Raw genomic sequence first — 18583 nt, forward strand, 5'->3', positions numbered from 1 at the left:
CCCCTATACTGGGGTACTGATGTAAAAAGTATTTCTGTCTGTAATAAAGCACTTTTGTGGGGAAAAAATCATTCTGATTGGCTGGGCATGGCTCCCCAGTGGTTGGGCCTAGGCCCTCTCAGGCCCACCCATGGCTGTGCCCCTGCCCAGTCATGTGAAATCTGTAGATTAGGGACTAATTAATTTATTTCAATATACTGATTTCCTTCTATGAACTGTAACTCAGTAAAGTCTTTGAAATGGATGCATGTTGCGTTTTATATTTTTGTTCAGTGTAGAACAGGATTATCTATTTTGGATGCAGTTTAAATGGAGTTGATAGAGAGAGAGACTGTGAGATTGTGCTCACGTTAGTGATAGGCTGTTTTTAAAACTCTACAGCTGCAATTAAAAAAATTATAATAATCTTTACAATTAAAAAACAAGGTGACCCCCGAAACCAGATGGAGATGGATAAATTAGACATACATTTGTTCTTTGTATTACTGTAGCATAGACTATGCTGCAGCAAATGTAGGCATACCTGTTCCAAGAAAAACCATGAGATGATAGGTCTACATGCATTGTGAGCATCGCTCCATACTGAGATGGGCTGTCTGTCCCCACCCTGAGCGTTGGTGATTCATCATGCAGAGGCCATAGAGAAGCCAGATTTAGACTTTGCATATAATTTAACAGTTCCATTTCACGCCTTGCTGTTCATATAAATAATTTATTATAATTTACTGGTTTCTCGCAGTTATTTATCCCGGGAAAAGGAGTGGTTTTGGGCAGTAAATCTCGGTAACCGGGTTCCCGCCATTCAACCCTAGATCTGAAGGGTTAGACAAGTTAGTGGCAAGGGATAAAATGTAACTGGGCTGAGAAAAGAAGACGGAGAAGACAACGGAGATGAAGGAAGAGCCTGAATGTGATGTGGTGGAGTCAATGAGAATGAGAGGGAAGAGCGGAGCAAATTAAAGAGATGAGACTGCAGGCGGTATGATGTAGCCAGTCTAGCCACCTCAGCCTTTTAGTCTGTCTCACAGTTGTTTTGATTTCCCTGAGGTCTGATGATCAGAAAATGTTACAGTAAATAAGTAACTTATGTGTATTGTACAGGAAGCCCTGTTGCATATCTCACAGCCATAATCCTAACCCTCCGTTATCGCACATTGATCACCCTCAAAATAAGGTCACCCCAGGAGTGAAGACATGGCAGTATCAGGGAATTGGAAGATCACAAATTGGACAAGGTTTTTTTCAACCAACACTCCAGTGGGTTTTGACCTAGTTTCCACACAAAGCTCTTGGCCCTGCATTGTGATAGTGGCAGGCAGCTCTTGTCCATCCACCTCCCTCTCCCCTCTACAGACAACTAGCCAGTCAGCCTCCCCTGTCCTGCTTTTATGTACATTCCCACTAATCCTCAGCGGAATGTCCGAAGCCCTGTCCCAAACCCCCATCCTGTTTCTGTGTGTGTGTTCCATTGTTGTTCACAGAGAGAATATCCCATTAGCTCCATCTCCCTATCCATCTAGGCTATTGCTAGTGAAGTGTCAGGAATAGTTATTCAGCACAGTAATACTCCGTTGAAGACAAGCTGTTGTGAAACCCCCATAGGAATAAGCATCTCACTCCCGGCATGTTACTTCGTCTTACTGCACAACTGTGGCCTGTGTGGAGCACTGATTAGACACAAATAGAGGAAACGCAGAAAAACCACCATCCATCCAGGCTCTCACTGCCATGTAAATGGAAGGACATGCCCGTTTTGGCCCGTGAAGTATTCTGACTAGTGCTTTCCTCAGACTGTCCCCTCAGGGCCGTTCTCTTTGGGCTACTGTACATATGGTGGGGTCTTTCTTTCCTGCCTTTTTTGCTGTCAGGACTACAAAAGCATAGCACTGACAGTAGTGAACCCCCCCACCTACGTGTGCTGGTCTCACCAATTCTCTAACTGGAGGTGTGAAGAGAGGTGTTTCCTGTGCTGTGGTGACCCGGCGCTCCGGTTGTCTGTGGCCTGTTCTGAGGAGGATCGAAAGCTCAAGTGCAGGGAGACACCCACTCACTCTCACCTCTCAAATGTCAATCTCCATCTCATTTACTGCTGTTTATAAACTTCCAACCGCTTTAAACGACCCATCTATTCACCGCCATCCACTTCCTGACCAACCTAATTTATGAAATATTTGCATAGCAGCGAGCACTTGGCTATCAAATTTAACCTGAAATCTTATATCAACATTTCAGTGTTAACCCACCAATAAGGCAAACTAGTCTGATTTTGCCTTTCAAACTTCAGTTGTGTTTAAAGACATGCTCCAGAACTTTGGCAACTAGTAATTATTTTTTTTAAACCTCCCGCTTTGGGCTGGATGTGTCAATGTGTAGTTCGTACATGCATAATCTATGAGCAGAATTACTGTTTTACCTCAATTAGCCTCGAAATCCCTGATTTGAAAGCAACTGTTTACTGGAAGTTGTTCAGTGCCATTTTACCCCACCTGGGCCAGCCCCCTAGCAATTTGAGTTTCAGCCAATGAGTTCAGCCCCTCTTCATTTGAGTTACAGCTAGCAAGATGCACACACAGCAGAGCGTGAGAGCGCAATGACATGGTGCACATATCTGCACGTGGCTCGTGAACGCTACTTTCAGAACTGCTGGCTAAAAAGTATACAAAAGTACTGGAGAATCTCTTTAAAATTCAAGCAGGTAAAGTGAATCGGTCTATCACCATGAGGGCTGTAGTTCTCAGGCTAATTCAAGAGTTTCAGCTGCTACCTCTCTAGGTGTAGCTTATGTTTGCTAAGCAGATTGACTGTTTGGGTGTGTGTAACTGATACAAAAGTGCAGAACAGGAAAGTCTATTCACAAAGTTAAAGCCTCTGTTGAATGGTCATGTTAAGCCCAGTCAGATTTGTACTTGTGGTACTATGTCATCTATTGTCTCGGTTTACTCTCATGTTGATGTTGAAAGTTTTCCCAAGGCTTGTGTTATGCCCACAAACTTCCGTAACCTCACAGCTTATTGTAAATGATACATGTATGTAATGACAGCACAATGAGTATGGGATGTGTAATTGCAACATACTGTATTTGTATCTAAAACATTATAAAAATTGAGTCACAACTAGGAGTGATATTATTTTTCGTGGCCTATTCTTAAAAGAGAACTGCCTCCTAGAACCAATTTCTCTGGTTATAAATGTGGTATCGATATGAGTCAGAAACATTACAAAATGTAAATAGGATCATTTTGGTCATGAAGTCAGTCTGCCTTCACTTGTAGCCTGTGAGAAAGACCCGATCACTTGACAGAGAGCCATGTGAGTGAGAGGTGCTTCAGCACACAGCCAGGAGAAGGTCATTCTAATTATTATATTCAGCCCAAGGGCACAATGGCCACTGGCCACAAAATGCATGGATTTTAGGGGGCATTACAGCCACACAAACGGGATGGAGGTGGAAATTTGAGGCATTATGAAATGCTTGTCAAATTGTGAATGAGAGTGTGTATAGCCTGCGCAAAAAACAAAGCAGAGCTCATGCCTTTCATGCAACTTTTTCAAATCATTATTAGTCTCATCAAAACATATAGCCCAACATTTGTATCACATCTAAAATTACATAACTCTAAATTAAGCGTATATAGGAGGACATGTTTCTATGTTAACCACTCAACACAGAGCGCACTCCCCCAAATCGTTTGGAGAAAATATCCTTTCTATTTTATTCAGCTATGTTCAATTGTATTCTTCATACTATAAAATAATGCCATGAAATTCTAAGCAAATCTTGTTTGATGCATGAGTGGAAGAAGTAGCACAGACCCTCTGCTGGTGCAAAACACTGAACAGTCAATAATGTATGTACAGTGGCAAGAAAAAGTATGTGAACCCTTTGGAATTACCTGGATTTCTGCATAAATTAGTCATAACATTTGATCTAATCTTCATCTTAGTCACAACAATAGACAATTACAGTGTGCTTAAACTAATAACACACAAATTATTGTATTATTCTTGTCTATATTGAATACATAATTTAAACATTCACAGTGTAGGTTGGGAAAAAGTATATGAATCCCTAGGCTAATGACTTTTCCAAAAGCTAATTGGATTCAGGAGTCAGCTAACCTGGAGTCCAATCAATGTGATGAGATTGGAGATGTTGGTTAGAGCTGCCCTGCCCTATAAAAAATACTCACAAAATGTGAGTTTGCTATTCACAAGAAGCATTGCCTGATGTGAACCATGCCTCGAACAAAAGAGATATCAGAAGACCTAAGATTAAGAATTGTTGACTGGAAAGGGTTACAAAAGTATCTCTAAAAGCCTTGATGTTCATAAGTCCATGGTAAGACAAATTGTCTATAAATGGAGAAAGTTCAGCACTGTTGCTACTCTCCCTAGGAGTGGCCGTCCTGCAAAGATGACTGCAAGAGAACAGTGCAGAATGCTCAATGAAGCTAAGAAGAATCCTGGAGTGTCAGCTAAAGACTTACAGAAATCTCTGGAACATGCTAACATCTCTGTTGACCAGTCTAGGATACTTAAAACACTAAACAAGAATGATGTTCATGGGAGGACAAGACGTGAGAAGCCACTGCTGTCCAAAAAAACATTGCTGCACATCTGATGTTTGCAAAAGAACACCTGGATGTTCCACAGCGTTTCTGGCAAAAAAAAGTAATTCTCACCAGAGAAAGTCTCAGAGCAAACGAAACAGCACCCCTCTGTTCATTTAAATAAATAAATTAGGCCCTAATCTATGGATTTCACATGACTGGGAAGAGGCACAGCCATGGGTGGGCCTGGGAGGACAAAGGCCCACCCACTCAGGAGCCAGGCCCAGCCAATCAGAATTAGTTTTCCCCACAAAATGGCTTTATTACAGACACAAATACTCTTCAGTTTCATCAGCTGTCCGGTTGGCTGGTGTCAGATGATCCTGCAGGTGAAGAAGCCAGATGTGGAGGTCCTGGGCTTGTGTGGTTACACATGGTCTGTGGTTGTGCGGCCGGTTGGACGTACCGCCAAATTTTCTAAAACAACATTGGAGGTGGCTTATGGTAGAGAAATTAAATTCTCTGGCAACAGCTCTGTTGGACATTCCTCCAGTCAGCATGCCAATTGCGTGCGCTCCCTCGACTTAAGTGTTGTGTTGTTGCATCCTGTTTGCAATAAGACACTGAAGTAATACTTCAAAAAATGTGGCAAATTAACTTTTTGTCCAGAATACAAAGCATTATGTTACAAAGGTATTAGCAAATCCAACACAACACATCACTGAGTACCAAGTTTCATATTTTCAAGCATGGTGGTGGCTGCATCATGTTATGGATTTCCTCGTCATCGGCAAGGACTAGGGAGTGGTTTTAGGATAAAAATAAATGGAATAAAGCTAAGCAACAGACACTAGGAGACATTCACCTTTCAGCAAGACAATAACCTAAAACTCAAGGCCAAATATACACTGGAGTTGCTTACCAAGACAACATTGAATGTTCCTAAGTGGTCTAGTTACAGTTTTCACTTAAATCTGCTTTAAAACATATGGAAAGCCTTGGCTGTCTAGACAGAGCTTGAAGAATGTTTTTTTAAAGGCAAATATTATACAATCCAGGTTTGCAAAGCTTTTAGACTGCAATCGCTGCCAAAGGTGACTGTATTGACTCAAGGGGTTGAATACTTATCTAATCAAGATACAGTCTATTATTGTTTTATTTTTCATTAAACTTAAAAAAAAAATGTCACAGCAGCAATTGATAAAACAGGACCATGTTTGCAAAACAAGTGTTTCTGAGCTTATGTCAATATTACACAGGTAAGCTAGCGATTACGGAAATCAGGAATGCAGACAGGCTCAATAGACCTTTAATAAACGAGGGACTGTGTGTTATGTTGGGCACCTACTGACCCCAAAAAGATTTTATGATTTTTTTCTTCTCAATGACATGTATTGCTAAATAAAATGTTTGTAAGGAAATACAGTTAGGCACCACATTACAACAAGACAAAACAGCTTGCTGAATCAAGTCTTATGAGTATAAAAGCATAGCTTGTTTTCACATAATAAAAAATGCTTGAAAAGGTAATGGAATGGGATTAGTGTGGTGTGTAAAAGAATCCAATACTTTAACTTGTATGCGGTACAATTCACATTATTGTCGGAGCACCTCCTCTAAGAGTATGAATGAGGCGATTTGAGAAGCATTCACGTTGTTTGAAGTACAATAGCCCAACATCGCTACTGTAGTAGGTCAAAGCTGTGTGCTGGAAAACCTTAGTAGAGCATGGGTAGGGTAGGCATTGTGGTGCTCATGTGAATATCCTTTATTTTTCAGACCAATGCCTTTTTCTCACTTAAAACCATATTTTTGTTTGTTTTTAATAGAAATTTGTGTTGACAGCTGAGCTGACTGAAGACCGGGAATTCAACTCGCAGTTATCATTTCCACTGTAACATGTCTTTAGATGACGTGATAAAACTTCAAGTTGCAAGCTACTCTAGTAGCAAGGTGTTGTCGAATGAGTGTCTCATGAAACACATTCCAGACACTGGTACTTCTTGCTATGTTGATATAATTGGGATTTGACAGATAAATATTGCTATGCTAGCTAGCTGCTCCCAGGTTGGCTAAACATAAGGTCAGCGCGGGCTTTAGCCTACACCTAGAACTGAATCAGCAGATCATCTTGAGATGGCGAGTCAGTCAGTAGGGGAGAAGTCTTCAACATCAACTTCTCTCCTTCTCTATCTTAGCTTACCTCGCTGTCACTGAGTTACTCACTACTGCTTTTGTTTGTTTGTTGTGATTTGAATGGCAAAGACACACCCAAGATACACCCACATTAAGCCACACCCCAAAGACGACTCTCGTTTGGGATTCAGTAATGGCCGCTGAATTTCTTAATGAGCACCGGAAGAAACACATGCGGAATCAGTGAGTGCAGTTCACCTTTTGGAAAACAAAACAACAAAGTGCATTCCATATTCCCCAATTCCATATTTCAGCCCCACAACAATGTTTATGTTGGCTGTTCAGTCTAGTTCTTATGCATTAGGGTGTAAAGAGCACAAACACTAGTCTCCTTGGATACCACCTCTTGTTGCCAGGTTACCTGGGGAATGGATACAGGGACATCACGTAACTGATTGTATCTTGTCATTTGAGTGCCAGGTTAGGTGCACTCTGTCTCGTTGTGTATAGAAATCTTTATTTAAGTTGTAAAATGCAAGTGGTAGCAAGGTTTTGCGTTGTGTGAGAGAGAGTGCATGCGTGTGTGTGTGTGTGTGTGTCTTTTGGTTTAAGTAGGCTTATAGAGACGTGTTGGGCTTGTGTTGAGGGAGGTGAGACACTTGGAGCTCAACCCATAAGCTCACCTTGTCTGAGGACACTGCAGTCCTGTAAAATTGAAGCGCATTCCCATGTACCTTTTATGAAAGAGTTATGAAATCAGAAATATGTCTACGTGTGCAGAAACGTATGATTCTGTGGAGGTCAGAGCACTTTGTTATTGGTTCTCATTGTCTTGTCTTGAAAAGAAACATCATACCGGTTGAAGGAGCCTAACCACAGAAGGCTCAGTGAGACAGTTCAGTCATTTTGCAGATTTTCAATTATGTTTTTGCCGTCCCTGACAAATTTCCATTACGTGACCGAGCTCAATGAAATCAGTCATTTTAGGTTGTCCATTTGTTTTAATGTCCTTAGTGTTCGCAAAGCTACAACCTTTCAATTTGAATGCATTCCCCTGTTCCTTAATTCTATTCGCTAATTTTTACCACGTGTAAGCATTGCCCGTACATCACGTTAATTTGGACAGAGATGAAATGTGATTTATTCACAAAGCACTCGGGGCAACACAGCTGATTTGATTATATGATGATGTTAGCTTTTTGATTGCTGTGTCTAAGTGTGTTTGAAAGGTCCATCATGGCTGTCTCATTATTACAGGTAAAGGATCTGACCAAGTTCCTGGATCCAAGTGGGCTGGGGGTGATCAGCTTCGAGGACTTCCATAGAGGAATCTCGGCCATCAGCAATGGAGGTGAGTCAGAGGATCTTCCTTACAAAGCTGTGATTAACATGACTGCCGTTATAGCTTGGACCTTTATTTGGAAACGCCTTTGAAAGCTCGAAAATGAGGCCTATGCGCTCTCACTGACATGCCAAGAAAATCGGACAAAATGGGGGGTCTTTTGTTAATCAGTTGGTATCGCTATCCACTAGATGGACTCCAATACATCATCATTTGAACTATTTGAAATTGCTATCATTTCATTAAGTCTGCTACTTCTGACAATATGGAGAGCTGTTCAGTTTTAAGATCAGGACCTCCATTGATCAGTACCATATGTCGGTCCTATTAGGCTCTATCTATCCCAGCTTCTTCCTGATGGCAGCGGCCATTGTTCATCTGCTCACATTTAGCTAAGGTGAAAGGTTTCGAGGAGGGGAGAGAAAAAAAACAGTGACCCAATTTCATTCAGACTGCACTCAAATCACATTGTTTTTCTTTCACGGAACATTTTCCTCTTCAGCTCATTTCATGAGTTGAGAAAAAGTGGGAAGGTATACAAAGGCCTAGCCTACTATAAACCTTCCTTTTCTAAACAATGGAAGCAATGTATCATGTGCCTGACTACTGAGTCATCAGGTTTTTCTCATCCACTTCAAGGACGGGTGAGAGATGTGTCCTGAAAAGTATGTGTAGGCCGTAGACTGCTTGTTTACACAATGTCCATTTTTCAGCCCACCCATGAAAATCATAGGTTGCTGCAAACGAAACCAGTGGAATACTAAAAACAAATATTCCACTGCAATCCTGTTATGAGTCACAATATTGCCATTATGGTAAAGAATGTCACCCTGGGGCTATGCGGACATCATCATCATCAACACAGAGACAGTGTTGACATCACACACTAGCTGTGTTAGCGTGCTGCAGAGGTTTGTGTTGATGTCATCGCAACAGTGTTGTTGCCCTGGCTGCCACCACAGCTCTTTGCTTTGATGTTAGTCTGTGTTGGAGTTTTTCCCTGTGCTTTCTGGGTTACAAACGCTCCAGTTACCCGGACCGTTAATAAGTAATATTCTGGAAAGCATGAGACACGAGGCACATGGACTTCTGCTAGGCCAGGTTTCAGCTAGAGAATGAAGGAGGGGGGAGAGGGACTGGGCTGTCCTAATCACCTGAATAATTCAGTGTCTCCTCTCTCTCTCTCTCTCTCTCACCCCCCCCCCCCCCCCCCCCCCCCCCACACACTCGTTTCTGATCGTCTCTCTGTCTTTATTCTCATGTCAGCTCCTTATCCGTTTCATGAGACCTCACAAAGGACAGGAGAAAGAGTCACCCTTAACTTCCCAGGCCTCTCACACTTGGTTGTCAGAATTCCAGTCCATCTGTCTGTATAGCTAACCTAGCTCAGGGCTACAAGTGTTCTGCACTGGTCACCCCCATCTCGTTTCTCTGGAGTCACATCAGAAAACCTGCTATTCCAGCTCCAACTGGAATCCCAGTTCATTTAGAATGTTTACTTATTTTAATTTTAACTTGGTTTTTCCTTGTCATTTCTCTGTCGGTTACTGGCTGGATGTGTTTTTAATAAAGAAAGCCTGTTGGCAGTGGAAATACCTTACCCCCTGTGGTGTCTATGGCATGTCTGGTATAGCTAAGCCTGTGTAGCACAGGGAGACAAGTTGAATAAAGTCTGTCAACTCTTAGAAAATACAATGTCTCTGTCCATTGTGACCCTTTTTGAGTCGGTGCCAAGCGACCGTCTTATACAGAGGGACAGGCAACCCTCTCAAGCGAACCTCCTCCCAGCACAAAATGAGACTTTATGTTCTAGTTAACTGGCCAGTCATTTGTATCAGTCCTGAACAGCAGCGGCTGTTACGTAAGACCGAGGTACAACCTGCATGTGGTCCAGCGACCGCTGCTGTCAAGAGCACTGTTTGTGTTCTTAGCTCAGCAGCAGGGTGTTATTCAGAGCTTTGTTAACTAGATACAGGAGCCTGCCCCAGTGGCTGCTGGGAGTCTGGCCCGACACCCTACTGTCCACTCCCGATTGGTTGGTCTCGGGTTTCACAGCACTTATCTGCAGGTGCTTTCATTGGAGTCTCTAAATCTGAATTTGATAGGGGTCATTTCGTGTTCTTTTTATTGGTTGATTTAGCTGACACACACTTCACACACTCACATTGTGTACACGGCAGCCCTTGAAATGTGACTGTTACATAATGTTGATTGTTACTCCAAGCATAAAGACTGTTTTTCTAAATAGGGCAGTGAAGATATGTACAGTAAAAGAAGCACTGTATTTGACCATAGTACATTTGACTTTTTTCCCAACATTTACTCCCCCCTCCCCCTTCTGTATACTTTCAAGTTTTGCACTTTTAATAAAAAATCTGAAATCCTTTTTTGATTTGCTTCACTTATACAGTGCAGCCTATTATTAGTTCTCTAACGTGCAGTTAAATCTTGAACTCCCAGAGTGGACCTTACAGTATTTCCTCTGTTTACTGCATTACACCTGTGTAGTGGCGCTGTTCTGCCATGTTTTCGTTGGCACATTGGCTCGGTGTTTACCATCGCATTGTGTTGACTTTGCTCTGTATGTGTTTGCTGTGTGTTATTGGCCTGCGTGTGTTGACCTTGTCCTGTCTGTGTCTGCAGGGACAGAGCCCCAGCTCTACGATGTGCACTTCAGCCCAGGGGACGGAGCCGTGGGCTGCTCAGAGGAGTACGATGAGGTGGGTGATGTCATTGGATATCGTCATCGCAGTTCTTGGTTACTACCAGCGATATGACCACTCACACAGACTTAAGTACATCAGGAAAGCAGTGTGACTGACTGCACCACAGTATATGAACCCCCAACATAAAGCAGCATAATATGGGCCAGGGTGGTGAATGAGCAGCCCTGTATAGCATGGTACACCACTGTGACAGTCCATTGTAATTTATTTTGGTCTTGTGTGGTCCGGTTGTGCTGTCCACATTCTCCCTTTGCATACAGCTCCCAGGCTGAAGTCTCTGTGCACTCACACATCCCACAGTATTTTCAGCAAGTGGCCAGAAAAGCTATCATTACCCCACTGGGAATATTCCGCATGCTGAACACTACGGTTTGGCACCCGTCGTATTTTTCTTTTGACTAAATATTGAATGGTTGGAGTCTGGTCGTACTTTACACACGCATGCTGTTATGTTTTTTCAGCTGCGGTGGACATATCTGAAATTCCTGGCTCCTCTTGTGTGTGGACTTGTAAATTCAAAAATGTCCTACTTCATATTCATCCTCACCAGCACCACCCCAACATCAACATGTTGAAAATGGTGGGTTTCTATGTTTGTAGTAAAAAATATATATTTGGAAGGTAAGTGTTTTCCAATGACATCGGTGGGCATTGTGTGATTTTGACCAATTGTGAGTAGGTGTTGCCTACTAATTGGTTGTTGATGTCATTGGAAATACTTATCTTTTTCTATCTTTTTTACTACGAAACATAAACGCGCCATTTTCACATAGGTTGACGTTGGGGTGGTGCTGGTTGATGATGAATATGAAGATTAGACCTTTTCTTTCGACTTTTTTTACATTTATTTCACCTTTATTTAACCAGGTAGGCCAGTTGAGAACATGTTCTCATTTACGACTGCGACCTGGCCAAGATTTAGCAAAGCAGTGCGACAAAAACTACAACACAGAGTTACACATAAACAAACATACAGTCAATAACACAATATAAAAACCTATGTACGGTGTGTGCAAATGTAGAAGAGTAGGGAGGTAAGGCAAAATATTATTCAGTCAGTTTGCTTCCAACACTGTAGTATGTGCACACTGTGTAGTTTCAGCGCCCCCTATTGGTATGGGTAATTAGTGCAGTCTGTCATCTCAGTATAGTATACAGCAGTGGTCTGGCCAGGCAAGCTTTGGCTCTTTGGCTCTAACCTAGCACTTAAACCTTAGCGTTTACTTGACAGGTTGAATCAAGTCCAACACTGTTTTTCAATGGACTTTCATTTGTATTAGCCCTCCAATAATACCTATCTGGTTTGGGTACCTTTTAAATTGACATTTTAGTCCCCTGGGGGAATTGAACCTACAACCCTGGAGTTGCAAGCACCATGCTTTACCAGCTGAGCTACATGGGAGAGGAAAATTACAACTAATAGCCTTTAGTTATTGCACACACCTCCAAAAACACAGTGAAGATAGTTGCAGAAACGGTTTGCTTAAAATCAGTGTTGGGTGTCCTCTCCATGACATTGAATTAAACATTACCTGCTGTATCACTACAGTATACATTTCTAACAAATGTCCTGCCCTAAGAAATAGCGGTAGCTGTATTGGATGGAGTTTGGGGAGAGTTGGTGGTTGGTGCTTTTAATGTCAATGCCACACCTGTGTCCCTGAACTCGTTGTTTTCCCCCTGGGGTCCTGGCAGTAAGGTTCCTCACTCAATGGCCACACTGTTCTAACTAACCCTGTTTGCTCTCAAAACAGGAGAGGTGAGGTAGCTGGGCGGAGGGCCTGCTTGCCTTGAGAAAACCAAACACTCCACCCTCCTCCTCCTACTTTTCCTCTTCCTTGTCCTTCCCGCTCTCAGCTGGCTTGTTTACGTCCCCACAAATACCCAACCAGTGTGTTGTTACCCCTTGTTATTGTGAGAGTATCTCTCCCTGTCAATACTTAGCCATTGTGGCCTAACCTCTTCTTATAAGGAAGAGATGCATTAACACAGCCAATACCAGACCCCTCTCCTCCAATGGCTCGATCTCTGGGTTTACAACGTGCTGGTTTTGCCTCCTTAAAGGTCCAATGCAGCCGTTTATATCTCAGTATCAAATCATTTCTGTGTTAACAATTTAGTACCTGTTTTTAATTCAAATGGTCCAAAAAATAAATAAATGCTTTTTTAGAGACATTTCTCAAGCAAGAATTTTGCTAAGACTGTCTGGGAGTGGTCTGAATGGGTAGGGGGAAAGTAAAAAATAGCTGTTATTGGCAGAGCGGTTTGGAACTCTCTCTCTCATTGTTTTAACTAATTTACGGCCAAAACTCCGTCCCACCAAAACAGGCTGACGTTTCAGACAGTCTTTTCAAACAGCCCTTACTCTCTTTTTCACAGTATCCAACCTCATAGTTTGGAAATATATATATATATATATATATATATAAATAAAACACATGAAAATCAAATGTTTTACTGCACTGGGCCTTTAAGGTAAACAACTAGTCAGTTTATGGCTATGCACATAGAGTTTATATGGCCCTCTTCATCCAATCATACAAGCCTGTAAAGACTGGTAGAACAGGCGGTGGCTTAATGATTCACCCTGTCACATTGGTCCAGGAGCTAGAGACATTGAAGTAGAAAACGTTAAAGGGAACATTGCTCCCTTTCTTTCATATGACATTTTGATCATCAAATTCCATGAGAGGGGTAGTTGGGGTGGTAATGGCAGTACGGGCTGTACCCTTGCCTTCGGACTCTTTCAGTCTCCAGACTCCACCCCTTTTGAGAACCCACTGGAGCTGAACTAGGTGTTGGGCATTCTATGTTTTACACTTTTGCTTTCTGAGATTGAAAAGAAGGAAGCGCTAGGAGGGGAAATTACTGGGGGGTTTCATTACAGGCCAGTCTTCCTGCCCGTGAGCCCCAGGCAGACAGCATGGTTTTGGGCATGGTGGACAGCCTTCTGGGCCCGGTTCCTCCTGGAACTCAACACAGACAGGTATGGGAGGGTCTCCCATGATGGCTCTCTTGCTCTGGACTCATTGAGACTCACCTGGCAGGCTCTTGTTATAGCTAAATGTCTTATGAAGTTCTATTGAGTGTCTATTTGAACATTTTGATGTGTTTTTGTGCTTTGAGCTTTAGGAAGTGAAATCTCTGTGTTAGTCCATGTTGACTCAAGGTGTTGACACAGTAGGCTTTGCTTGGCACGGACATCTGAAACCTGACAGGTTGGATCTGAAATGTGTTTATGCCGCATCAGTTGTTTGGACGCGGCTCTAATTGGCTTTTCACTGCCATTGGCAACAGTTGAATTGCGACTACGCTCTCCTATGAGAATACTGTTTCTTTGTTTGTTTTCTTTGATGAACCGTCTATGATTGGTGATGTGAATTTTTTTAGCAGACTTATCTCAAGATTTACACATTTTGGCCTATACAATCTACGACGATCATAATTAATCTGTTCTGCTTGGTTTCATGATATACGTAACAGCTTGTTAATCATTACCATCGTTTGTTTCTTTCCATATCTGCTCAGGATGCGTCACAGATAAACATCTTTCCTCTGGAGTCATAATTGATATCAATGAATGCTGTCAGCAAAATTATAGCTCGGAAAAAAGTAGGCCGTAAGAGTCAACCGTATCCAGTACAGCCTCTAGTCATCGGCTCTGAACTGGGTGTTTTTAATGTTGATTTGCTTATACAGTCCACCCACACATTAGCTACTGTATGTACAGTGCATTCGAAAAGAATTCAGACCCCTTGACTTTTTCCACATTTTGTTAGGTTTCAACCTTATTCAAAAAGGGATTCAATTGTTTTTGTTCCTCATCAATCTACACACAATGTCCCATAATGACAAATCAAAAGCAGGTTTTTAGAATTTTGGGCACATTTATTAAAAATAAAAAGCGGATATATCACATTTACATAAGTATTCAGACCCTTTAGTCAGTACTTTGTTGAAGCACCTTTGGCAGCGATTACAGCCTTGAGTCTTTTTAGGTATGACGCAACAAGCTTGGCACATATGTATTTGGGGAATTTCTCCCATTCTTAGGTTGGATGGGGAGTGTCGCTGCACAGCTATTTTCCGGTCTCTCCAGAGATGTTCGATTGGGTTCAAGCCTGGGCTCTGACCCTGCCACTCAATGACATTCAGAGACTTGTCCCGAAGCCACTCCTGCGTTGTCTTGGCTGTGTGTTTAAGGTCGTTGTCCTGTTGGAAGGTGAACCTTTGCCCCAGTCTGAGGTCCTGAGCGCTCTGGAGCAGGTTTTCATCAAGGATCTCTCTGTACTTTGCTCCGTTCATATTTCCCTCGATCCACACTAGTCTCTCAGTCCCTGCCGCTGAAAAAAACATCCCCACAGCATGATGCTTCTACCACCATGCTTCACCGTAGGGATGGTGCCAGGTTTCCTCCAGATGTGACGCTTGGCATTCAGGCCAAAGAGTTCAATCTTTGCTTCATCAGAGCAGAGAATCTTGTTTCTAATGGTCTGAGAATCCTTTAGGGGCCTTTTGGCAAACTTCAAGTTGGCTGTCGTGCCTTTTACTGAGGAGTGGCTTCCGTCTGGCCACTCTACCATAAAGGCTTGATTGGTGCCTGATTGGTGGAGTCCTGCAGAAATGTTTGTCCTCCTGGAAGGTTCTCCCATCTCCACAGAGAAACTGTTGACCTCTGTCAGAGTGACCATCAGGTTCTTGGTCACCTCTCTGACCAAGGCCCTTCTCTCCCAAATGTTCCGTTTGGCCGGGCGGCCAGCTCTAGGAAGAGTCTCGGTGGTTCCAAACTTCTTCTATGTAAGGATGATAGAGCCCACTGCGTTCTTGGGGATCTTCAATGCTGCAGACATGCTTTGGTACCCTTCCCCAGATCTGTGCCTTGACACAATCCTGTCTCGGAGCTCTACGGACAATTCCTTCGACCTCATGGCTTGGTTTTTGCCTTGACATGCACTGTCAACTGTGGGACCTTATATAGACAGGTGTGTGCCTTCCCAAAACTTGTCAAATCAATTGAACTTACCACAGGTGGACTCCAATCAAGTTGTAGAAACATCTCAAGGATGATCAATGAAAACAGGATGCACCTGAACTCAATTTCAAGTCTCATAGCAAAGGGTCTGAATACTTATGTAAATACGTTTTTATTTTTTTTATAAATTAGCAAACCTAAAAAACTGTTTTCACTTATTCATTATGGGGTATTCTGTGTAGATTGATGAGGATTTTTATTTTTTAAATACTTTTTAAAATAGCACTGTAACATAACAAATTGTGGAAAAGGTCAAGGGGTCTGAATACTTTCCGAATGCACTGTACCTACCAGACATCATACTGCTGTTTTTAGTCACCTGTTAATGATTTCTCAATTCAAACGATGTCCACTTAACTCTCTTTGTGTACCAGGGCGGCAGGTAGCCTAGTGGTTTAGAGAGTTCAGATAGTAAATTAAATGTCGTTGGTTCAAATCCGGGAGCTAGGTAAAACATCTGTCGATGTGCCCTTGAGAAGAGCACTTAACCCTAATTGCTATGTAAAGTCGCTCTGGATAAGAGCGTCTTGCTAAATAACAAAACATGTACGTACTTTAGACCACAATTGTGACATATGATTACTAACTTTGTCTTAAAGAATAACTATAAATGTCCTATTTCCCTCCTGTAGCAAAACGAGGTGACGGACAGTGCATACCTGGGCTCGGAGAGCACTTACAGCGAGTGTGAGACGTTTACCGACGAGGACACGGGAGCCCTGGTCCAGCCCGAGATGCACGAGGATGTGGAGACGGACAGCGGCATCGAGGCCACGCTCCACGACCCAGAGGACAGTAGCAACAGGTCAGTTCTGGCTTACTTTTGCCTCTGCACAGTTTTCTCAGTACAGGCCCCTGGCCCAATAGTTAGTCCTGATCATCACCTCTAACCTTGGCCCCTTAACTCGACCCACATACGGTTGGCCAAAATCAAACCCTAACTATACCCCTTCACCTCGTACTTAGAACTACCATAATCATTAAAGGTAGACTCAGCGAAATGGCGTTGCTACGAGCAGCACAGCGGTTATTGCGATGTGCGAAATGCAAGACAATCGCACACAGTATCTGCGCATGTGCACGGGTACGCTTCATGATTTTACCACGTGCTAGCCACGGGACCAAAACAGCGACGAAGTTGAGCCTCTCGCTTCAACACTCTTTGTTGCTGCGGAAATTGATCCACCGTGCTGTTTACTTTCTGCATCTACGTCATCTCGCTGAGTCTACCTTTAACCTTGCGCTAAAGTTGTAATTTCGTATGTAGCTAAATCGAGGTGAGGCAAAGGTAGGTCGAAGCTGTCCTGAATACCACCCACGTTGAGTCACTGCTAATCACTCAGACACCAGGGTTTGACTGTAACATTATGGTACATATAGGTCGAAATAGTAATGGTAATTAACTAGGATAAGTCAAACTAACGCTAGCTCCAGTCATCACAGCCTCGGTAGCATCAAGCCTCTGTATCCCGTCTTAGTTTCTAGAGACGACTTGGAGTCTTATGTGGGTCACCAGACAGATTAGAGGCAATAATAGCCACCATTGTAATGGCCCTGGGCTTAAAATACCTTTCGTCTACCGAGAACAAAACGTCTTATCATATCAATCTAACTGAAGACGCCTTTTGTTTATGGTTGCTCCAGGGTGGTTGGTCCTGGCTGCTCCTCAAGTGCATGCAGGCTCTAATGTGCCTCTAGTCTAATTACCATGGTTTGTTTTGATCAGTTAACAAATTACATAGATCATGTTATTGTCTTACTATTGGACGATTACTGTTGGCCAGATGTGTTTTGAACTCTTAGATTTGCAGTGGGACCTGTCTTCAACACACGGCAGATAACTTGCAAGATAAAGCATTATAAAGTGATGATTGTGATGAAATGCAGTACCTGGTTATTTGAGGAACAAAGCCTGGAGATCGTAGTTATTTTGAGTGACGATTGTTTTTATTTGCTAAGGACCAGATGGTAGAGAATCGAGATCTTAGGTCATCAACATAATTTTCAAAGGCGTAATAGATCACAGACAGTTTGAAATGAACTTGCTTACCCCGTTATTAAACTACACTTTGGTTGTTGAACATTCTGCCCTCGTTTTTTGCTGCACGATATTCGAGGTGACCTCACACTCAGACACAATGTAAAATGCAGAGACCTTGAAGAGACAGCTACGTGTGCCCTGATCTATCCACTGTATGTTTGAGTTTGTCTTTTGGTTGACTGTGAGCTTTGAGACAAGTTGATCTTCAGTGGCCAAGAGTTATGTGTTGCTGCAATGATTACAGTAAGTTAATCTTCTATGTTGACTTTTACCTGCACTTCTACCTCAACTTTTCTGGTTAGCGGAAATCAGGCAATAGCATGACACCTCTTGCCTTTTGAGCTCTATTTGTGTAGTATTATCAATGCCCAACGAGTTTGTTTCGAGTCAGTGCTACTTTATTTGTCCCCTTAGGGCAAAAACTAGACATATTGTCCCTTCGGGGCAAATACTGATAACATATACCATTGTCTTGTGCTCTTTGTCTAAGGATTTGTTTTGGTAGGGTTCTTCCACCCCTAAGGATTTAATTGAGTCAATGGTTAGAATTAAGCAAAGATTATCAGCTGTGGTCACTCTGTAGTGCGTACCCCCAACACCCTGTTCCTAAGATGTCAGATTAGTGCCCGCCACCTGTTTGGAACAGCCACTTGACAACGTCCTTTTCACAGGCAGTTCCAGATATCTCTGTCAAGAGCTTATGCGTTTAAGTGTTTGATACCTAATTGTAGAAGTTTACATTGACTAATTGTTGAT

The 18583-nt window shown here is 42.6% G+C and overlaps 1 protein-coding gene across 3 annotated transcripts in view; it reads left to right on the forward strand.

Annotated features, from left to right (window-relative positions):
* The window catches only part of rab11fip3 (RAB11 family interacting protein 3 (class II)), a 44005-nt gene that overhangs the window by 7941 nt on the left and 17481 nt on the right, over nucleotides 1-18583 (forward strand). For 2 of the 3 annotated variants that reach the window (XM_021565192.2, XM_021565193.2), the window contains exons 2-4: nucleotides 7944-8037; nucleotides 10672-10748; nucleotides 16419-16591. In XM_021565192.2, the coding sequence (XP_021420867.2) occupies nucleotides 7944-8037; nucleotides 10672-10748; nucleotides 16419-16591 (344 nt within the window). Of the gene's footprint in view, nucleotides 1-7943; nucleotides 8038-10671; nucleotides 10749-13366; nucleotides 13741-16418; nucleotides 16592-18583 lie in introns of those variants that run through there. The other variant, XM_021565194.2, reaches the window with a different exon arrangement.

This window comes from Oncorhynchus mykiss, chromosome 16 (assembly GCF_013265735.2).
Source record: "Oncorhynchus mykiss isolate Arlee chromosome 16, USDA_OmykA_1.1, whole genome shotgun sequence".
In the NCBI taxonomy this organism is placed as follows: Eukaryota; Metazoa; Chordata; class Actinopteri; order Salmoniformes; family Salmonidae; genus Oncorhynchus; species Oncorhynchus mykiss.